Here is a 20,640-nt window from a genome sequence, read left to right as displayed (position 1 = left end):
AAAATGTTGGAAACAGACATGTAGAAATAATACCAAATGCTGCATTCATAGTCGCCCCGTAAATCCCTCCTCTAGATTTCAGCCGATGTAAACAAGGATGTTGAAATATTGGTAGTATTTGAAGGTTATTTTCTCTAAGCATCGTACAACATAATGACCTCTCCTCATTATTCATCGTGTTTTTTGCATATCATTTGGCAGCAGCCATGCTGACACTACTGTCAGGCACAAAACTAGAGCCAGTCCGATCAAGTTAGGTGTGAGGTGAGGAATTTTAATTCACAGATAAGATATGTGTTATATCTTAAAGGTCCCACATTATAAAAAAGTGAGATTTTCACGTTACTAATACTGTGAAAGTATCAAAACACTCAATCCACAGGGAAATACACACAGCCCGTATTCAGAAACTCTGCATTTGAAACAAGCTGTCAGGATTTCTGTCCATTCGTGATGTCACGAATATACAATATTTAGATCCTTGACACAATTTTAAACGTAAACATTACTAAATGTGTCCCAGTTTATTTCCTGGTTGCAGTGTATGTGAATTTCATCAGCTGACAGGAAGTACACATGGACCCAAGCTGTTGCCTAGCAACGCAATTCTGTTGCAATTCCGTCAAAATGCGCTAAAACGGAGCGTTTCAGACAGAGGGTAAATACAGGCATATTCAGGCTGACAGTATGAGGAAAATAAAGGGCTTTTTGAACATTACAGCATGTAAACATGTTCTAGTAGAAACACAAAATACAAGTATGAACCTGAAAATTAGCATTATACGGGACCTTTAATATAATATTCTATTAATAAATAACCCGCCAAAGTAAAAATCGGTATGTTTCTGTATGTTATTTAATTATAATGTTAAGAATATAGCGAATTTTGTGAAAGATTCAGCGTTTAGGTGGTGATTCCAGTATTTCTGACAGCCCGTGAAGGCAGCACGGGGCCTGACACTACTTCCGGTAAGAGAAGCTCAGTCAGCTGTCACAGTCTGAGGCGAGAAGAGGATCACAGGCGGACACAAACACACTACAAAGAGACAAAATGTCGAGTTTTTCCAACAAGTTCAGCGCTTACACGATGACTCAACTCAACGAGATCCTAGAGGACGACGACAAACTCACTAAAATGGTCCAGGAGATGGATGAGGTACGTTAAACTGCTCTCTTTTGTAGACCGGACTCCCTTTCCTCGGTCTCTTGTTTTCTCCTCAACCTCTTTGTTGTTGCTTTGCCAACAAACAACCCGTCGGTACCGTCACGGAAACGGTCGCTTCCCACCACGTCAGGCTGTAGATCACTAACCTTAGGTAGTTCACATGCTGTGAAACCTAAAGACAGGGTGTAAATGGTTAACCTTGGGACGGAGCAGGGGCGAGCATTGTCTCAAGTTTTAGCAGTTCACGACGTTGTTGCTCCAGAAAAACTGTACTGTATTTATATTTAACCAACAACAGCAGCTGGTCTACATCCAGCACTGTGAATACTTCTGTATGAACACATGAATGCGGAGTCACTTTCACAAAATATGGACATTTAAGCACCGGCCTAGCTCAGACTCTCCTCTCAGACAGGTCCGCCACACCAAAGTCCACTCACACATCTGCCAGTTTAAGACTGACGGCACAGGTAGACACCAGTACACCTGTATCGAGACCGGTATACCGAGGAAAACAGTACTGAACACCTGTATCTAGACCGGTCCCGAAGAAAACAGTACTGAACACCTGTATCTAGACCGGTATACCGAGGAAAACAGTACTGAACACCTGTATCTAGACCGGTATACCGAAGAAAACAGTACTGAACACCTGTATCTAGACCGGTATACCGAGGAAAACAGTACTGAACACCTGTATCGAGACCGGTATACCGAGGAAAACAGTACTGAACACCTGTATCTAGACTGGTATACCGAGGAAAACAGTACTGAACACCTGTATCTAGACCGGTATACCGAAGAAAACAGTACTGAACACCTGTATCTAGACCGGTATACCGAGGAAAACAGTACTGAACACCTGTATCTAGACTGGTATACCGAGGAAAACAGTACTGAACACCTGTATCTAGACCGGTATACCGAAGAAAACAGTACTGAACACCTGTATCTAGACCGGTATACCGAGGAAAACAGTACTGAACACCTGTATCTAGACCGGTATACCGAAGAAAACAGTACTGAACACCTGTATCTAGACCGGTATACCGAGGAAAACAGTACTGAACACCTGTATCTAGACCGGTATACCGAAGAAAACAGTACTGAACACCTGTATCTAGACCGGTATACCGAGGAAAACAGTACTGAACACCTGTATCGAGACCGGTATACCGAGGAAAACAGTACTGAACACCTGTATCGAGACCGGTATACCGAGGAAAACAGTACTGAACACCTGTATGTAGACCGATCCCGAAGAAAACAGTACTGAACACCTGTATCTAGACCAGTACCGGTACCGAACACCTGTATGTAGACACCAGTACACCTTTATCTAGACCAGTACCGAGGAAAACGGTACTGAACACATGTATCTAGACCGGTATACCGAGGAACACGGTACTGAACATCTGTATGTAGACCGGTACCGAGGAAAAACGGTACTGAACACCTATATCTAGACCAGCAATGAGGAAAACGGTACTAAACACCTGTATCTAGACCGGCACTGAGGAAAACGGTATTGAACACCTGTATCTAGACTCGTTCTGAACACCTGTATGTAGACCAGTATCGAGGAAAACGGTTATGAACACCTGTATCTAGACCGGCACTGAGGAAAACGGTATTGAACACCTGTATCTAGACCGGTACCGTAGAAAACGGTACTGAACACCTGTATGTAGACCAGAACCGAAGACAACGGTACTGAATACCTGTATGTAGACCAGAACCGAAGACAACGGTACTGAACACCTGTATCTAGACCATCTAAAATATAATAGTTAATAACCAGCTCAGTGAACAGCCGGAATCATAAGAAATACTTCTAACATTACAGCAACAGAGGTGTGATTCGCATCAGTTGTTGTATTGTTGAATACAACTTTATACCCAATTCACCAGATAACACTGAGAATAGATAGATAGATGTACTTTATTGATCCCAAATTGGTAAATTATTGAAGGTATAGGTGTAAAGTGCTGCTTGATGAAGAAGAGGCAGTTGGTAAACTGAAACATTAACTGAGGCTTTTAGAGTGGGTGGCCTTCCGCCATTCAGCTTTGATCCAGCAGCACAACGACTCAGCAATTTCCAATTGATAGGTATCTGCTTTGCACTCCATCATAAGGCTGCTGCGCTTGTCACGATAAGCAGCTGATAAGCCTCAGTTTTTTCCGTACACGCAGCGATTACAAGCCACAGTCCTTGGAGAGGTTTTACCATTTGCCATATCAAGATTTTACCTTTATCTGGCCCTGCTCAACCAGCCACACCACATTCCTGCTGTTGGAGGCGATATAATGATATTATATTGATATCATCATGATATGAGACTAGATATCGTCTGAGATTTTGAATATCGTGATACCGTGATATGGCATAAGAGTTCCTGGTTGTCAAGGCTGCATTACAGTAAAGTGATGTCATTTTCTGAACTCACCAGACTGTTCTAGCTGGTCTTTTATTTGTCTTTTACACTTAAATAGTTAGTGAACTCACCAATAGTCAACCCTACAATATCGATATCGAAGTATTGGGTCAAAAATATCCTGATATTTGATTTCCTCCGTATCGCTTAGCCTACAGTCTGGACCCCACCACTACCCAGAAACACTGAACACACACGGTCAGGACAGGCGTTGTCCTTCCTGTTGTCATGGTGCTGTGTGTCTCTCACTGACAATCTCATTTAAGCTCATTTTAGAGTGCAGACTCGCTGCCTCTTCTCAGACATGAGAAACTATACACTACTGTATGTCCCTCTCCAGATCAGTAAGATATTATTATTATTATTATATGTTGGAAGAATGCGGCGCTGTGAGCTGGCCTTTGGTGTTGTCAGCTCTGTTTCTCATCCACACCCTGTCTGATTGTCCCCGTGGTTTCGTTTTCCTCTTCCCCTGTAGCTGACTAAGAGGGAGGGACCTGTTTACTGCCAACAATGACATTGCAGTTGTAAGACATAAGATTATGAAGAGATGGAAGAGAGCCGGACGAGTAAAGACATGCCGAACCAAAGGAGGAACTGTCTGGGGAATTCCTTCTCCATGTTACAGTATGGGAACAAAAGGCAACAGGCGTCAGACGGCTCAGAGTGAAACCAGAGAGAACTCCTGACACTACAGCTGTAGTACAGAGACACTGTACGGCAGGCTGTTTTAACATTCAATAGCTAGACTGGATATTTATTACAGATATTTGCAACGTCATTTTGACTAGGCAAAACTCTAATTCAAGATATCCCTAATTACATTTTGACTAGTACGATTCAAACTACTTTTGCCATTCGTGTGTAAGGAGTTTCTCATTACAGATATCCACAATTCAGTTGCAGATATCTGTACTTCACATTGTGCATATCCACAATGTGAATTATGACTATAGTCGTAATTCCAGTTTCAGATATCTACAATTTAATTCTGACGAGTCAGAATTCCAGTTCAAGATATCTTTGGTTCTCCTTAATTGTAGATATCTACATTATCTAGAATTGAAGTTTTGACTAGTCAGAATGACGTTGTAGATATCGCCAGCTGGAGTTACAGATAGTCTAAATGTAATTACAGATATCGAGAATTAGAGTTGTGACTAGGTGAAATGACGTTGCAGATATCTGTAATTACTAGGGGTGTAAGAAAATATCGCGATATTATGTTTTGTGATACTATATCAATTCTCAAAGTTTCTCGATTGTTAATTGATAACAGTTTACATGCAAAGATTGACCAAGTCAATACTTTATTTAATTTGTAAAGAGATGTAGAGAGACTGTGAGGAAGGCAAATACAGATCCCATTGTTCAGATTGTATAAAAAAGTAAACTTTTTTGAACTAAGATTTTATGCATGTGGCGGTGTTCTTTTTACTATGACAGTTTTCCTAAAATTAAGTTAAACAAATTGCAATATATCACCTTGCTTACAGTATCGCAGTATATTGAATCGTAACCCCTGTATCGTGATATCTATCGTATCGCCAGATTCTTGCCAATACACAGGCCTAGTAATGACGTCAGAAGGCTGATCCACAGCGGTCCCCGACCACTCGTCTCACTGCCGGCTGCACATAGAGACCGATGTTGTGTCCAGCTCGGTGGACGGCTCGTTGTCATTAAAATGAGGTTGTAGCTCGTTGTCTACCTTACTACGGTTAGAAAGAGCCCTCGTTGGTGTTTTAACTATGTTTCTCTTATGAGTTACTGATCCGGGAAGTTTGAATCTGTGAATATCTTTCACACTTTACCGAACTATCCAAGTTAGCAAAAGCTTCTGCTGACGCTGCTCAGATGCTTTGTTGGGCCGATATCCAATGGGAAGCCTTGATGAGCAACGTCATGACAACAACTCTGACTAGTCATAATGAAGTTTGAGATATCTGTGACTGTTATTTAGGATAGTCAGAACTGAAATACAGATATCTCTAACTGTTGTTTACACTAGTAAACAACAGTCAACAATCTTCTCATTTTGCAGACCGAAGGCAGCACGCGTTGCCTTTTGAATAATGCAAATTATTCTGTCATGAATTTGTTTAGATTCAGTGAGTGCATTATGTTTTTTCACGTCGTACCTGTAGATACAAATTATATTAATAGTAGGCTGTTAATGGCAAGACAAGCTCAGTCAGCATGACATATCTGAAAAATTGTAGGATATTTTCAGCAACATTTAAATAAGCTACCTGGTGAGTGTCCACTGCTCTGAAGCCAGTATCAACCTGATTTGTAGGTGACCCAGTTTTATAATGTCAACACATGATGTTTCATCTTTCTGTTATCCATCAGTTTATAACTAAACTGATTTTAGAACGTCTTGGTGCTTGCTCAATGGCTGTTTAATTGGGATGGATTCAAACATTAATGTGCTTTTCTAATGACTAATTATAGCTCTACAGATACAGGACTTTTGAGGCTGATACTAATATCGATATTTGGGAATTTACATTTTTTAAATTATTTTTACATAAACGCATAACATTAACAATCCATCTTGATATGGATCCCTTAGGTTTGTGACCACGATACATAATGACACTGTAAAAACCATCAGAGCTCTCTGAGTACGGGATGCAGACACTGTTTCTAAATGAGCTCAAACACAGTTTTGGCCTTTAGTGCAATTTCCTGTTACTTATCTGCCGACATGTATACCAATGTGGTTTTAGACGATTGGACAAATATATCAGCTATCAGCGAGTGACTGAGTACATCGCTGGTTGTTTTTTTTTTTGGCTGATGTTTGTCATTTTATTTAGCTAATTTAACGGTCTGTGTTAATATATGGGCAATCGCCGTTTTTTGGGCTGAGGGTGGCCAGTTAGAAAATACCCAGCCCAATATATCTGCAATAAGCTAATATCAGTCGATATCGGTCCAGCGTCCAGCTCTAATACTAATATTTCAATACTTTTCTAACAGAAAACTTGATGTTTTTGGCCTATAGACACCTTTTCTTGGTCCACAACTCATTCTTGTATAACAACATCCTGTGAGACATTCATGTGGCTTTTCATTGTGGTTACACCGAAGAAGGAAGAAGGAAATGCAACTGCCATTTGCTCATAACCATACTGAAGCAAAAACGTGTTCCAGTTTTAGAGGATTTATTTTTGTGAGTAGCGTAATACAGCGAGCCGTATCTAATTGTGGTTGGGTTATTGCACCAGCAGGTCTGTGGTCCATCCAGATAAGCTCTTAACCTCCATTTCCTGTGATTATTTCAGCCTTTACGGAGAGAATGGAGCATTCCCCCAGCAAACAATTATGTGTTTGGTTTGGTTTGGAACAAGCCCGCAGTTGTGGATGCTATTTAAAGGTCTGCTTCTTCAGCGGCCTCAATGAACGAGCACATGGGCTCTAGCTAAAGGGAGGCCGCTCACCTCCGGATATGATGGTGCAAAGAGTAGTGGTAATACACATATTCTGCTGCTTTTCCTGCCTCTAATGTTGTTTTCCGTCAGTTTCCGACCGCCAAAACAAGGCCTGCCTCCGTCACTTTTAGAATCTGTTCCATAATCACGACCTACGCTGCGGAGTATTTTTAGAGTTTTCCTACATGTTCTTGCTGCCCAATCCTGGTTATATTTGCACATCCAACATGTTGGTTGGATGTGTGAAATGAGTCATTTGAGGCCTTTTTTTTCTCAAGCAGAAGTTGTGAAAAATGCTCCACATTCTCAGGTGGCAGGACATGCTGCCTCTCTTAACTAATAATGGGTAGTTGCAGCCTTAATTGTATTGGTGTTAATGTCGGATTTCATTTAGATGCAGCTGATGGAGGCTTTCTAGTTATTTTGCTAGCGGTCTGTTGACACTCCTGAATGAAATGCAGCCATGATTAATGTTATTAGATCCACCTTTGGTTTTCCCTCTATGATGTTACGTCTGTTGTTGTTTAGAGACCGGGTAGCCATGACAACCTAATAAGTCAGTAGTATCTCAGGTGTCTGTCGGTGCCCTACTGCTCTACACTGCTTCATGCTGCCTGAGGTGATTTCTTTGATATCAGCAGAAAGGTTAAACAGAATACCTTCAGTAACGGCCCTGCAGGTCTTTTAAAACCTATATAGTTTTATTTACATATTCCAGTTTTGTGTGTTTCCCTGGTTTGAATGTTTTCTACTTGCTTGAGAGTTTTTAAATTAAGACGCATCACGTTGTTGAAATGAGATGATAAAGAAGTTTCCTTTTCTTGTTGTGAAGAAAAGATGCTGCAGATTTTGCTCAGTTCTGTGACACATTTGTCGTCATGATTTGTCTTTTCTAAAAATATGTGAAGAGGCTGGTGGGGGGGTTGTGTGAAAACTGGCAGGTTAAGTGTGATGATTCATAGTTAATATTCACTACAATAACTTTTGCGTTTCTTTTTCTTTCTCAGCAAAGAATCCGTATTTATGGTGAGAGAAAGAACTTCCCTCAGCCGGTTCAGTTTGAGTCAGTATGTGAGAGAGAAGTCATGAGTTGTGCATTGAAGGGAATACTAATGCCATAGAGATGTTTGTCTGTCTTGTGTAGATGCAGGAAGTCCAGCAGAGCAAGGAGACGACGCTGGTCACCAACCGGACCCTGGCGGAGCAGAACCTCGCCCTGCAGCCCCGCCTGGAGCACAAGAAAGAGGAGCTCACCAAGCACTACAACTGTCTACAGGAGGGCTTCGAGTCCTATCAGCTCCGCAAGTCCACCCTAGGTACAGCAGCAGCACCGCTACACATTTTCTCACTGACCACTTCCTCTCTGTGTCTTGAGTTTTTAACGTTGCCCAGCCTTTACCGAATCTGATACATAAACAAATGCATGAGGGGACGAGCCTCAAACAGAGCAACTGACACAATTACAACCTATTATTTCACTTTTAGTTATGGTCTGTACCAGGGCTGGGCCGGTGTAAAAATATTCAAACCTTTTGATATTAAAGGGAAACTTTGCCGACGTATCATTGTAATGTGGGTGGTATGTGCAAATATGTTCAGCTTCCCTCCGTGTTATCGGAGCTCCCCGCTCACCCGCCGGCAATAGTCTGGCCGAACATCATTCATTTGCACATACCACCCACGTTACAATGATTACAACTCGTGTCCGCTTAGTGGCAGTAATGCTCCTCTAAGCTGGTTTGCCAACCACCAATAAAACAAAGAAGAAGAAGCAGAGCGTGACGCAGCTTCACGATTATCGTGTTTTCATCTCTCACAACAACTATTTCACTTAACTTTTGTTGTTTTTGGCTTTAAATCAAAAATGTTTCCATATTGGCCTCCGCTAGACCGTTTAGAAACAAACATAACATCATGTTTATCACGTTCTCATATTGTTTATTACTGATGCAATACAAGCTGGATTCCGCCCCGTGACGCCGGTTGCTGATGTCGGCTGCTTTTTAAATTGCCAGAACGTGTCATGATGACAAATTCCCGCACGGTTTAAGCTCGTACACCGGACTGGCAAAACCAGAAATCAACCCATCTCTAGTCACTACAGATTTTTAGTACTGTAATACATGTTATGCCAGGATCAGACTATACAATATTTTTGACGGTTACGATGGTCACTATGTCAGATTAGGCGATTGAGAGTCATAAATTCTTGTCCTTGTACCTTAAAGGGAGATTTGTCAAGTATTTAATACTCTTATCATCATGGGATCGGGTAAATATGCTGCTTTAGGCAAATGTATGTATATATTTATTATTGTAAATCAATTACCAACACAAAACAATGTAAAATATTGTCCAGAAACCCTCACAGGTACTGCATTTAGCATAAAAATTTTGCTCAAATCATAACATCGCAAACTACAGCCCAACAGGCAACAACAGCTGTCAGTGTGCCAGTGTGCTGACTTGACTATGACTTGCCCCAAAACTGCATGTGATTATCATAAAGTGGGCATGTCTGTAAAGAGGAGACTCGTGGGTACCCATAGAACCCATTTTCATTCACATATCTCGAGGTCAGAGGTCAAGGGACCCCTTTTGAAAATTGGCGTGACAGTTTTTCCTCTCCAAAATTTAGCGTAAGTTTTGGAGCGTTATTTATATTTAAATTCTTAAGGTTTTCTAGTTTCATAGCCTTCCTAGCTTTAAAACTGAGCTGCTACAACCTCTGGAAGATCGATTGCGTTAAAGAAACTAGTGGCGTTTAGAGGAATTTGCGTTAACGCGTTATTATCGCGTTATCTTTGACAGCCCTAATTATTATTATTATTATTATTATTATTATTATTATTATATTCAGCTCTGCATTAAACCATCCAGTATGGAAACAAGGGTATTATGGAGACTTTGGGTGGTGTCGGTTGTCCGCTTTCAGTTTGAGAGTGAACCTTTTCATTCTGTCAGTCATCATCAGGAAGCTCAGTTATGTAATGTTTGTTCTCCTGCACAAACACACTGAAGAGACCTGTTTAACCAGTTCTCATGTTTCCCATCGGAGGCCGGAGCAGCCCTTTTACCAGAAACCTGTCCTGTTGTCCTGTTGTCCTGCTGTCCTGCTGTCCCGTTGCTGCAGAGTTGCTGCTGTGATTGTACTCTGTTCCGGTTGATAAAGCTCCAGACCAGATTTACATCTTATAAAAGCCTCCCAGGCTATAGTAACGCTTACTGTACTGACGCACCTTCACGGGACTTCCTTGTGTGTGGAAAAGAGGGAGGGACAATACTTGTGACCTTGTTGACGCAGCGGTTGCCAAGCAGCCCTCTCAAAACAGCATGCCAACGGCTCACTGCGCTGCTCCGCTGATAAAAGTTTGACTTTGCCTTCTTCCCCTACTCTAACAGCTCTTATGTTTTGCAACACACACTAAAGGTCGTCACCATCACCGCAGGTTTTATTAGAATAATTAGATGGCAGACAGCAACATGAGCTTCTACTAAATATTAGTTAAATATTCATTTAAGGTGTCAAGGAAATACTGAGAAAATCTGTGAAGCGGCGTAACAGTCCACACCCCGTCGGTTTACTGATGCAGCAACAGTAGTCTGTGGTTTTGTCTGTTGTCAGCAAGCGATGGCTTTTGTCAAATGTAGGTTACCCGGTGTCCCCTTCGTCCCCCCGCCTTCCCATGCACTAGCTGTGGATTTGCTGTAGAGCAGCTGGGGAAGGACGGCAATGCTCCGAGCGGAGAGAAATGGAGCCGTTTGACCCAGATGACAGATCCAACGTACAGTAGCACCACCAGCACCACCTGCACCGCCACCCCCCCAAAACCTGTTCTCCAGGAAATGTGCGGCCTCTGCGTTACCCTTCACTGTTCACTGGGCTCTGGAGGCCAACATGGCAGGGCAGCCCCGTCACCACCACCATCCACAGTGGGCCATTGTGCTGCCGGGCAAGCTGGTGTAAAGCAGCCACAGTGGGTGGGAGGGGGGGAGGATGACGAGACCGGCAGGCAGGAACGTTGGGAGGGTGGGAGAGAGGGAAAGACTCCCCCCCCCTCAGATTGACTTTGTAAATGTGTGTCTCATGATGTCCAGGCCTAGACTGTGTGCTGCTGCTCAGCCAGAGAATCACAGCTTTGTGTGGGGGAGTGCTGCTGATAGTCTCCTTGTTCTGGGAGAGACCGAAAGGAATGGGAGTTCACCCTGGAAAAAAAAGGCTGCGTTGAGAATGAAGCCTCTGTCTCTCAGTGTTTTTCTATTCAATTTCCTCTCTGCCAGTACAATTTGGCAAACCAACATGAGGTTTTAGCATCTAGAGCCAACAGAAAAACAAAAAGATATTACCAGTAAATTGGCCAATTCGACAGACATCTTGGTCTGGCTAATCGGTGTTTGTGGAATCATTCAAAACCATTTTTATAGCATAAGATGCATTAGTTCTTTTAGTGTTTGGCGCCCACAGGTTTAACAGGAGATGTGGCTCCCTCATGTGCTCCTCATCATTAGTGCTTCGCCACTCAGTGGGCCTCATGCAGCCAACAGTCTCTGAGATTTCTCTTCATTTTCTGTTAAGAGAAATAAAATAGTCATGATGCACTCCAGATGCACCAGACATTCTTATGCTGCATTCACACCAAGTCAGGCGTTGGGGCGATTAGCGCAGGGTTGTGTGGCAGTGTGGGAGTGTCACTAAATGGCCCATTTAACACAAAGCGAGTGCACAGTGATTCACGTCTTTGTTCCCTCATGGTCGGATCGTACCAATCTGGATCGCCGGTTACGTGATTTCCCACCGCAGCGTGACGTCAGGTTGTGTTTTTCCAAAAAGTTGATTCCGCTGCAGCCTAAACTCACTACCCACATTCAAATGAATGGGAGGTTGGTTGGCGTTATTGCTGCGACGCCTTATTTGGTGTAAATGCAGCCATAAACATCCAGATGTGCTCTTACAGGTGTGCTGAATGATCATAAATTGGAGGCGTGTGGCCGATTATTAATTATTAGTATATGTAAACACTATAGGCTTGTTTGAAATGAGCCAGACCGACGCTGTGACCCTGTGTTACTGCCATCGGCGTCTTGCTGAGTGCATTGCATGATGGTTAGTAATATTGTTTTCTCCCCGGCTGCTATCGGCTGTTCTCATGTAGCTCAACTCAAACGAGCCTAACATAAGGGCAGGTGTGCCGTCTGCAATTACTCCAAAGAATCAGAGAGATGCCACCAAAACAAGGCTGTAAGAAGAAGAAACAGTTCAGCAGTAGTGAAATCAAGGTGCTGTTAAATAAACAGAGTAAACATGTGATTATTCAGAGCGTCAGTACTGGCATCAGAAAGCATTTCAGAGCAGAGCTGAAACGCACACAATATCATCCACAGGTTTTATAGTCTCTGAATTGGGATCAATGGATGAATAGTATTCCTTTTAATAATCCAATCATTATAATTACTCTGAAACATATAATAATCTCAATTAGATTACACGATATTCCTGTTTTTTTATGTTCCTCAAATTTAAAACATGTTAGTCATCTTGTTCTTTTGGAGTCTGACTAGCTGAGCATCATACAGGCCGACTGGAGCCAGTTTGGTGAGCTTGTTAACAAGAGGTTACAACAGTCAGGCATACAACTCGTGATTTAAAACCTCGTCTGACTGCAAGACTGCTGATGCATGTGAGTAGTTACCAGTAAATCTGCTTGACGTTTAGTTATATTTAGACTTTCATCAGAGGGAGGTAATACTCGAACATCAGATACAGGAAATGGGTCATGCTCCTGTAGTTGTCACTCACCACATCTGCCAGGCAGATTGTTTTATGACCTCTGGTATATATCACACTTTTCTCTGCTCCTTTATATCATGTTACCACGGACTTCTTACCGGATCATTCTCCCTATTAAATGAGCCAGTCGGTTGAATTGTTGAATTCAGAAGTGATGCACCAACATGATAAAGTTGTGTGTGACATTCTGACTGTGGTGCTACGTTATGGATGGGCTTTAATAGTATGCTCAATAGCAGATACCAACCTTTTTTTTTTGTCAACTCTTCACTTTTTCTTTTCTTTTGCCTTTCACACACTTAAACTCCCTCCAAAGACACTCCCCCAACACTATCATTAGGTAGGTAGACAGGCAGGTAGACAGGTAGGTAAACAGGTAGGTAACAGTCCATCCTTTCAGGCCTCCCTCCAAAGACACTCCCGCAACATTATCATTAGGTAGGTAGACAGGTAGGTAAACAAGTAGACAGTCTGTCAGGTAGGTAGGTAGACAGGCAGGTAGACAGCTAGGTAGGTATGCAGGTATGCAGGTAGGTAGGCATGCAGACAGGCACGTAGACAGCTAGGTAGGTAGGCAGGCAGGTAGACAGGTAGGTAGGTAGACAGGCAGGTAAACAGGTAGGTCAACAGGTAGGTAGGTAGGTAGGCAGGTAGAGAGGCAGACAGGTAGGTAGGCAGGCAGGCAGGTAGACAGACAGACAGGTAGGTAGACAGGTAGACAGGCAGACAGGTAGGTAGGTAGGTAGACAGGTAGGTAGACAGACAGACAGGTAGGTAGGTAGGTAGGTAGGTAGGCAGGCAGGCAGGTAGACAGGTGGGTAGGTAGACAGGCAGGTAGACAGGCAGACAGGTAGGTAGGTAGACAGGCAGGTAGACAGGTAGGTCAACAGGTAGGTAGGTAGGCAGGTAGACAGGCAGGTAGACAGGTAGGTCAACAGGTAGGTAGGTAGGTAGGCAGGTAGACAGGCAGACAGGTAGGTAGGCAGGTAGACAGGTAGGTCAACAGGTAGGTAGGTAGGCAGGTAGACAGGCAGACAGGTAGGTAGGCAGGCAGGCAGGTAGACAGGTAGGTAGACAGGTAGGTAGGCAGGCAGGTAGACAGGCAGACAGGTAGAAAGGCAGGCAGGTAGACAGCCACATATACCAGATTTCTTCTTTTTCTGTCAGAACATTTGATTTATTGATTGCTGTTTGGATGTGAAGAGAATTTCAACATACATAACAAAATGTTACGTTCCCATCCGTAGCTTTAATTAACCATGAGTCATGTGTGACTGTCACCGTCAGGTTGACATCAGCGGTTTTGAGTGAAATGTTTAGATGACAGTTATATTACATTACAACTGCTAAACATTAAAATGTTAGCATTGCTGATGTTAGCATTTAGCTGTAGCGCTGCTGTACCTCAGTACAGCCTCACACACATCAGTTATTGAAGACTGAGAGCAGAGAAACCTGAGCTGACCTGTATCACACTCAGTGTGCTGCGTATACAGGAATGTGTCCAGATCTTTGTTCACTAGGTCGCCCTGCATAGATAGAAGGATGTCTGCAGTAGAACAGCATATCTGTTAGACTGGAGTCTCTCCTGTAATCACACATCCACTATAGTGTGTCCAGGCCTGCTGGACTGGTCAGTAACTGGTCTTGGTGGACTGGTCAGTTACTGGTCTTGGTGCCACCATGCTTGTCTGCCACGCCAGCTACAGTTGGTGTTGACTTTCAGTCCTGCTTAGGAACCCAAACAGAACCGGCTCCATCCTCAGAGACACCAGGCCGGTTTCAGTTGACTCTGCTTGGGTGTGTCAGTCACAGGACACAGACTGGCACATTTCACATATCCTGCCTCAGCTTCGTGACTCATTAAATCTGTTTCTTACTAACGTGCTTAAAAACTGAGGGATTATTTAGGGTTTCATTTGGTTAATTTAGGCCTGGATCACTTCATCCACAGTGCATCTCTGTTGCTTCCAGCGCTGTGTAAACGGTACACCAGCTTGCATCGTGACTCTAATGTGTTGAAAAGGTTGTGTAGAGGAGGTGATGAATGTAGAATTGTAGCTCTGGTTCACAAACAAAAGACTCTTTGTCATAAGAGCTATCAAAGCAGAGAGTACAGTAACACTAGGTTTATTGTGTTTATTTATTTATTAATGCATTATTACAATTAAGTTGAATTCCATCAGAAGGTCAAGCATTCAGTGAGCGTAATGTGGGTCTTATGAGCAGTTTACATCTGTCCATTATGTGTTTTAGTGTTGCTCAGTTCGAGTCCATCAGAATAATAACATCAGAATAATAACATCATAATAATAATATCAGAATATTAACACGTGCTGTTTCTGTGTGTTGTTGTGCAACAGATCACAAGTCAGGAAACACCTCTCTGGACATCCTGCTGGCCCTGCTGCAGGCTGAGGGAGCCAAGATAGAAGAGGAGACCGAGGTGAGCAGCATATACCTGCCTCCCTACAGAGGCACTGTGGGAAATAGTGTTGGCCACTCATAGTTTTACCAGCCACCACTTTATAATCACACTTTTGTGTGTAACTAACGTTTGTTTAACATTTGTCTTGCTTTGAAAAAACTAGTACATGTTTTTTTTCCCATTAAAAAGTATTCATTTAACAATTATTCACTGATGGTTATCTATTTTTAATTGTCTCTCCCTCACACACACACTCAGACAATAGACTACACACTCCGACACAGTAGGTGGCAGTATGCACCGTTGTGGTACGTGTCCATGCTTCCCATTCATCGGCCCAGTTCCAGTCCGGTCCCTCCACCCTCCCACTCCGTGGTGGAGTAAACTCTGTCTGTAGTCCCACTCACAGCTGGATGAAGCTCCTTCTTTAAGAAGGTGGAGGGTATAAATACAGCGGCCACTAGAATATAAATAAAGATATATAAAAATAGAGAAATCATAAGAAAATATAAATACCAACAGTGCAAATAATAATGCCGAAAAATAGGATCTATGCAAATAATATAAATGCATGCATTCATAAAAATGCAAGAATAGTGTAAAATAAGAATATTAGTTTAAATGTTCTGTATAAATAAATGCACTAAATTATTGTTCTGTTAAGTCAGTGTTGCACGGTTGAAGATATAATAAATTATGGGGTTATAGCTGCTGATAGGGGTAAAAAATAATAAATATATGTAGTGTGTGTATATATATACTGTATATATACACCGTTTTCTAGACTGGACAAGGGTATATTTGATCCTAAATACAATCTATTTACTTTATGTTGTTGACGTCTGTATGACAATAAAGTAGAATCAATTAAATGTCTCTCTTAGTCTGAGCAGTTTACAGTAAATGTTTGTACCGGCAGTCAACTGGAACTGACATTGGATCGTGTTTCATGACGAACACTAAGCGGCATTGCACGTCGTCAGTAAGGGCAACAGGTTGATTCAGCATCGATGCAGCTCGCTGTTGGAGGGTATATAACCCACTTCACTCCCTGCTGACTGGTTTGGGATGACACTTAGTATAACAGACCCTCCACGCCAACGGAGTGGAAGTGGGTAGGGAGAGGGTGTGGAATTGGAATTGGGCCTCTCTCACTGTCAGACAATAGACTACACACAGTAGGTGGCAGTATGCACCTTTATGGTACGTGTCCACGCTTCCCATTTGTTGTCTATGTAAGCAGTCGTGCAATGCATTCTGGTAGTGCTGTGGTGTTTTTAGAGAGACGGGGTGTCACGTTGGCCGCTCCTCATTTGCATAAAGTTGAGGTCTAGGCTACTTTATGCGAATCAGGGGCGTCCAGCTCAACTCGCCGCCTCTGGAAACTTCTAAAAACTTGTTCAGAGGGGACTTCTCTGTTGTCTCTCTGATAAAACTGTCTCCCATCTCGTTACCAGAATATGGCTGATTCCTTCCTGGACGGGGACATGACCATGGATTCCTTCATCGACGCCTACCAGAGCAACAGGAAGCTGGCCCACTTGAGAAGGGTGAAGATCGAGAAGCTGCAGGAGATGGTGCTGAATGGTCATCGGCTCCCCCAGGCGTCGGTCCCTAACTCCCACTCTCAGGATGTGTCCTCCTCGTCCCTCCTCAACGAGGCCGGCAACAGCTCCTCCCCCGTCGCCCAGCCCAGGAGGAAACCCCCAAATCCTCCATCCCAGCCGGCCCCAGTTCTTAATCCAGCTCCGACCGCTGCCCCCCAGCCTTCTCTCATGTACTCATCACCGTACCCGCCGATCCCTCCCAGAACGGGCCAACCCTTCCCCAACGTGTCCTCTGGCTACCCCAACCACTACCTAGCTCAGTACCCACCAGCTCTGCCTCAGAGGCCCCCCCCTCGTCTGGCCGCGCAGCCTGGCTTCATCATGCAGTAGATAACAGGCCCGGCGCCGCTCAGAGGACGCAGTGTGTGTCGTTGACTTTTTTCGCTACTGGAACTCCTCTGAGACCTATTTTTCTATGACGTCTGCCTTTCTTGGAATACGACCAATCACAACACAAGAAGGCGGACGTGCACTGGCCGGTCTGGTCACGTTCAGCTGAAGCAGATCTCCGATAATCTCTGTGGATTCGCGCTCACCTCTCACTCCCATTGACACTCCCAACAACAAAAGAAAGCCGTGTCGAGATGGGCCTCGACTCCGGCCGACCTGAGTCCCTTCAGTCGAGCAGTGTGTGGGTTCGCTGCTCTGGGATCTGTTATCAATCAGCACCTTGTGTCTCCTGGCAGCGCCCTCAGCTCTGCATGCCCATCACTTTCTCAGTCTCTCACCTCCCTTCAGACACGTTCCTCAAGCTCTTCTGGAACGCTGAAGTCATCCAAATAAGGGTTTGATTAGTCACTTCCATCTGCAGCATACTGATTTACTGGTAATGTATATGCAAAGCAAAGAGAGACCCATAATTACTGTGCAGTAATCCCAGAATATATTCAGGCAAAACTGCATCTATGCTGTGACTTTTTTTTTTTTTTTAATATACAAATTCACAAGGTACATATTTGAGTGTCAGCATCTTTTTATGATCTAGTACTAATGGAGTTATGTTAATGATAGACTGATTAACACGTGTAAAGGAGGGCTTTGGTTGGTGGATCTCTTCTTCAGTGTGTGTGGCTGTGTCTACAGAGACGCCAGACCTGCCTGGTCCAAGATGGCTGTTGTCCTTCTCAGGGCAGAGGTCAAAGGGCAGGTGAAGGAGAGGATCGGTGGCTGAACTATTGTAACACATGACTAGGCCAGTTAAGCCTTGTCTGAAATGAAGGACTTTTGTATAGCCATACAGTACACTTCTGGTGTGTATCGTTTTTCTGTGGGTTCCTGTTCTAATGCAACACTCCTCTATAGTGTCCTTTGTCTTAAAACACCCTTCGTTGGGATTGGAGATTACGCCAACAGTTTTCTTTGAGTTCCTGTTCAGTTTTCTGTCACACTGAGCACCAAAGACTTCCCACATCACTCTGTGTTCTCACCTTTTTTTTTTAATGTGAGTCAAGCATTTAGTGAGATAATCCGCCGTCGTTCCCAACATATCTGTTTGTGGTGTTGAGCTCAAACACTCTTTGTAAACATGCAAGTGAGATTTCTTCAAGAGGAACTTGCAAGGTCAACCCGGCTTTGGGAGGAAAACCTTTTCTGCTGTGACAGAAATTCCCTTTTTTTTCCCTCCCAAGCTGCCGTCGCTGTGCACTGTTGAAGAGCCGCGAGTGCCTACACTTGAAGTGACGTCGATCACGTCCTGCTGACTACTCCATGTTTCTCTGTGCTCAGCTGTCGAGGTTAGAATCACCGGCCTTCAAAGAACAAACTGGCCAAGCGTTTGGTCTCCTCCTCCTGCTACTGACTTCATGTTCCACCAGATGGTAGTAGAGGCAGTCTGACTGACTTACTGAACATGTGCCAGAAAGACCAGGGACGCCCTCAGGCTGTGTGCCTAGTGGTGCTTGTGCTTCTCTTCCATTCTTCTCCATTGTATTGAGGTTTGCCTGGGGGGGGAAGTGAATTCAGACATTTTTGCATGTGTTGTTGTTGCTGTTTATTTTTTTTTTTAATTGGTGAAATAACAGGGCTCCGTTTTGTGTCATATCTCGGTGATAATACTTCACCTCAAGGCAAAGAAGTGGACCACAGAATGAACAAAGCAGGCGAAACTCCAGAAATAGCTGAAGCTGAAACATCGACATCACGATGAACCAGCATTTCTAAAAACTAACAATGGATCACTCTTTAGTGCATGGCCTTCGCTCTTTATGTCCAGTCTGAAGATTCCTCTTTAATACCTTTTCTGTTTGTTTGTTTGTTTAGCTGCTTTTTACGTTCGAACTGATCCTCTATCCATGGTTTTATATGTGCTTGGTGATATTTCCAGTGTAATGTTGTAGGTATTTACTTATAATGAATGTTTAAGTGGAATTTAATGCTATTTTCAAGTTCAATAAATCTCAAATTTTTGTATCTGCTTTTTTACGGTTGCTTTATTATCACACATGAACACATCTGACTACTCCAGTCGGCTAATGCAGTTATCTGCCTCGTAAGAAAAAAGCTGCAGTTTTACACTGAACGAGAGGGTTTTGAAAATGAAACGAGACAGCCATCTAGTGTTGCTGGTTGATAATGAACGACAGTTTTCAGTAAGACTGGTGGAAAAACCTGAAAATGCAGATTCATAGTGCCGTGTTATGAAAGGTTGCTGCCATCTCTTACAGTGCCAAAAGAAATACTCATAAACTTCATAAAAAATATATCTATATAAATAATCTCTACACCATTTATAGCCAATATTAACAGAGCCAAATCACGGGTATATAAGCTGTTGCATGATGTAGGCAATGTTTGGAGAACTACATATATACTTGAGAAATGGAGCAGAGGGCCAGAGATTGGTTAATTAGGAGTTTATCACTTGTGTGATTTAAAAGCAATTACATGTGCAACTCAAATGATATTTCATATATCATTTCAAATGTGTTATGTCACTCACTGTATGCTGCAGACCGGCTGTCTACTGGAATGTGATTTATTTTGATACACTACATTAAAAGTGTTATTAACAATGTGTGAAACAGTTTGTGGTATTGAATGCACCTCTACTCCTCTAATGTTGCATTCAGGTCTCAGATAGATAGATAGATAGATAGATAGATGTACTTTATTGATCCCAAATTGGGAAATGATTGTGTTACAACAGCAGGTTATCCAAGCAATGCACAGGAACAGTAAATGAAATGTATATGTCAACACTAGAGAAATATATCCATAGAATACAAAACATAAAGAATATTAGGATACACTATAATATACCTAACTATCATAAACAAATCTAAATTATAAACATAGAATAACCCACTATATACATTAGCAAGTGTGCAATATATTTACATTACTCAATCATACATACTTTTTACCATGGGAAAACCCAACTACTAACTCCTCTAAATGCTTATAATCTGGTAAACCCACTGAAATGTATATAAATTCAAAATAAGCAACCATGTGCATCATCTAAACTATTTTCCAAGCCTTTAACATCATCATCATTTACAGGGCAAAGACTTCAGATGCCCACTAAAGCGGTCGTTTTAGAAAAGGCATGCCTTGTAGTGTTTTGTGTGGATTTAACAAGCTTCAGGTGGAGTCACTTGCAAAATATTTTTTTCTTTGTTGTCAGCTAACAATTTTCAATTGACTTAGTTAAACATGATTGTTTTGTGTGTTTATTTATTAAAACTTTCAGTTGAACCAATAATCCATTGGTAAAAAATTAGCAAACCATGTCATGCTAACCTATCTTGGAGGAGGCTAGATAACGCTCCAAAG

At 42.7% G+C, this 20,640-nt stretch overlaps 1 protein-coding gene across 1 annotated transcript; it reads left to right on the top strand.

Annotated features, from left to right (window-relative positions):
* The first annotated feature begins 971 nt into the window (after positions 1 to 971).
* On the top strand, positions 972 to 19,275 carry vps37ba (VPS37B subunit of ESCRT-I a). The gene is made up of 4 exons (XM_037778210.1): positions 972 to 1,156; positions 8,188 to 8,359; positions 15,195 to 15,277; positions 16,717 to 19,275. Exons 1-4 carry the CDS (start codon positions 1,052 to 1,054, stop codon positions 17,194 to 17,196), a joined length of 840 nt encoding a protein of 279 aa, XP_037634138.1. The 5' UTR covers positions 972 to 1,051; the 3' UTR covers positions 17,197 to 19,275.
* The last annotated feature ends 1,365 nt before the right edge of the window (positions 19,276 to 20,640 follow it).

This window comes from Sebastes umbrosus, chromosome 8 (genome assembly GCF_015220745.1).
Source record: "Sebastes umbrosus isolate fSebUmb1 chromosome 8, fSebUmb1.pri, whole genome shotgun sequence".
NCBI classification, from domain to species: domain Eukaryota; kingdom Metazoa; phylum Chordata; class Actinopteri; order Perciformes; family Sebastidae; genus Sebastes; species Sebastes umbrosus.
Note: the sequence above shows the minus strand (reverse complement) of the source record. Positions and strands in the feature narration are given on the sequence as shown.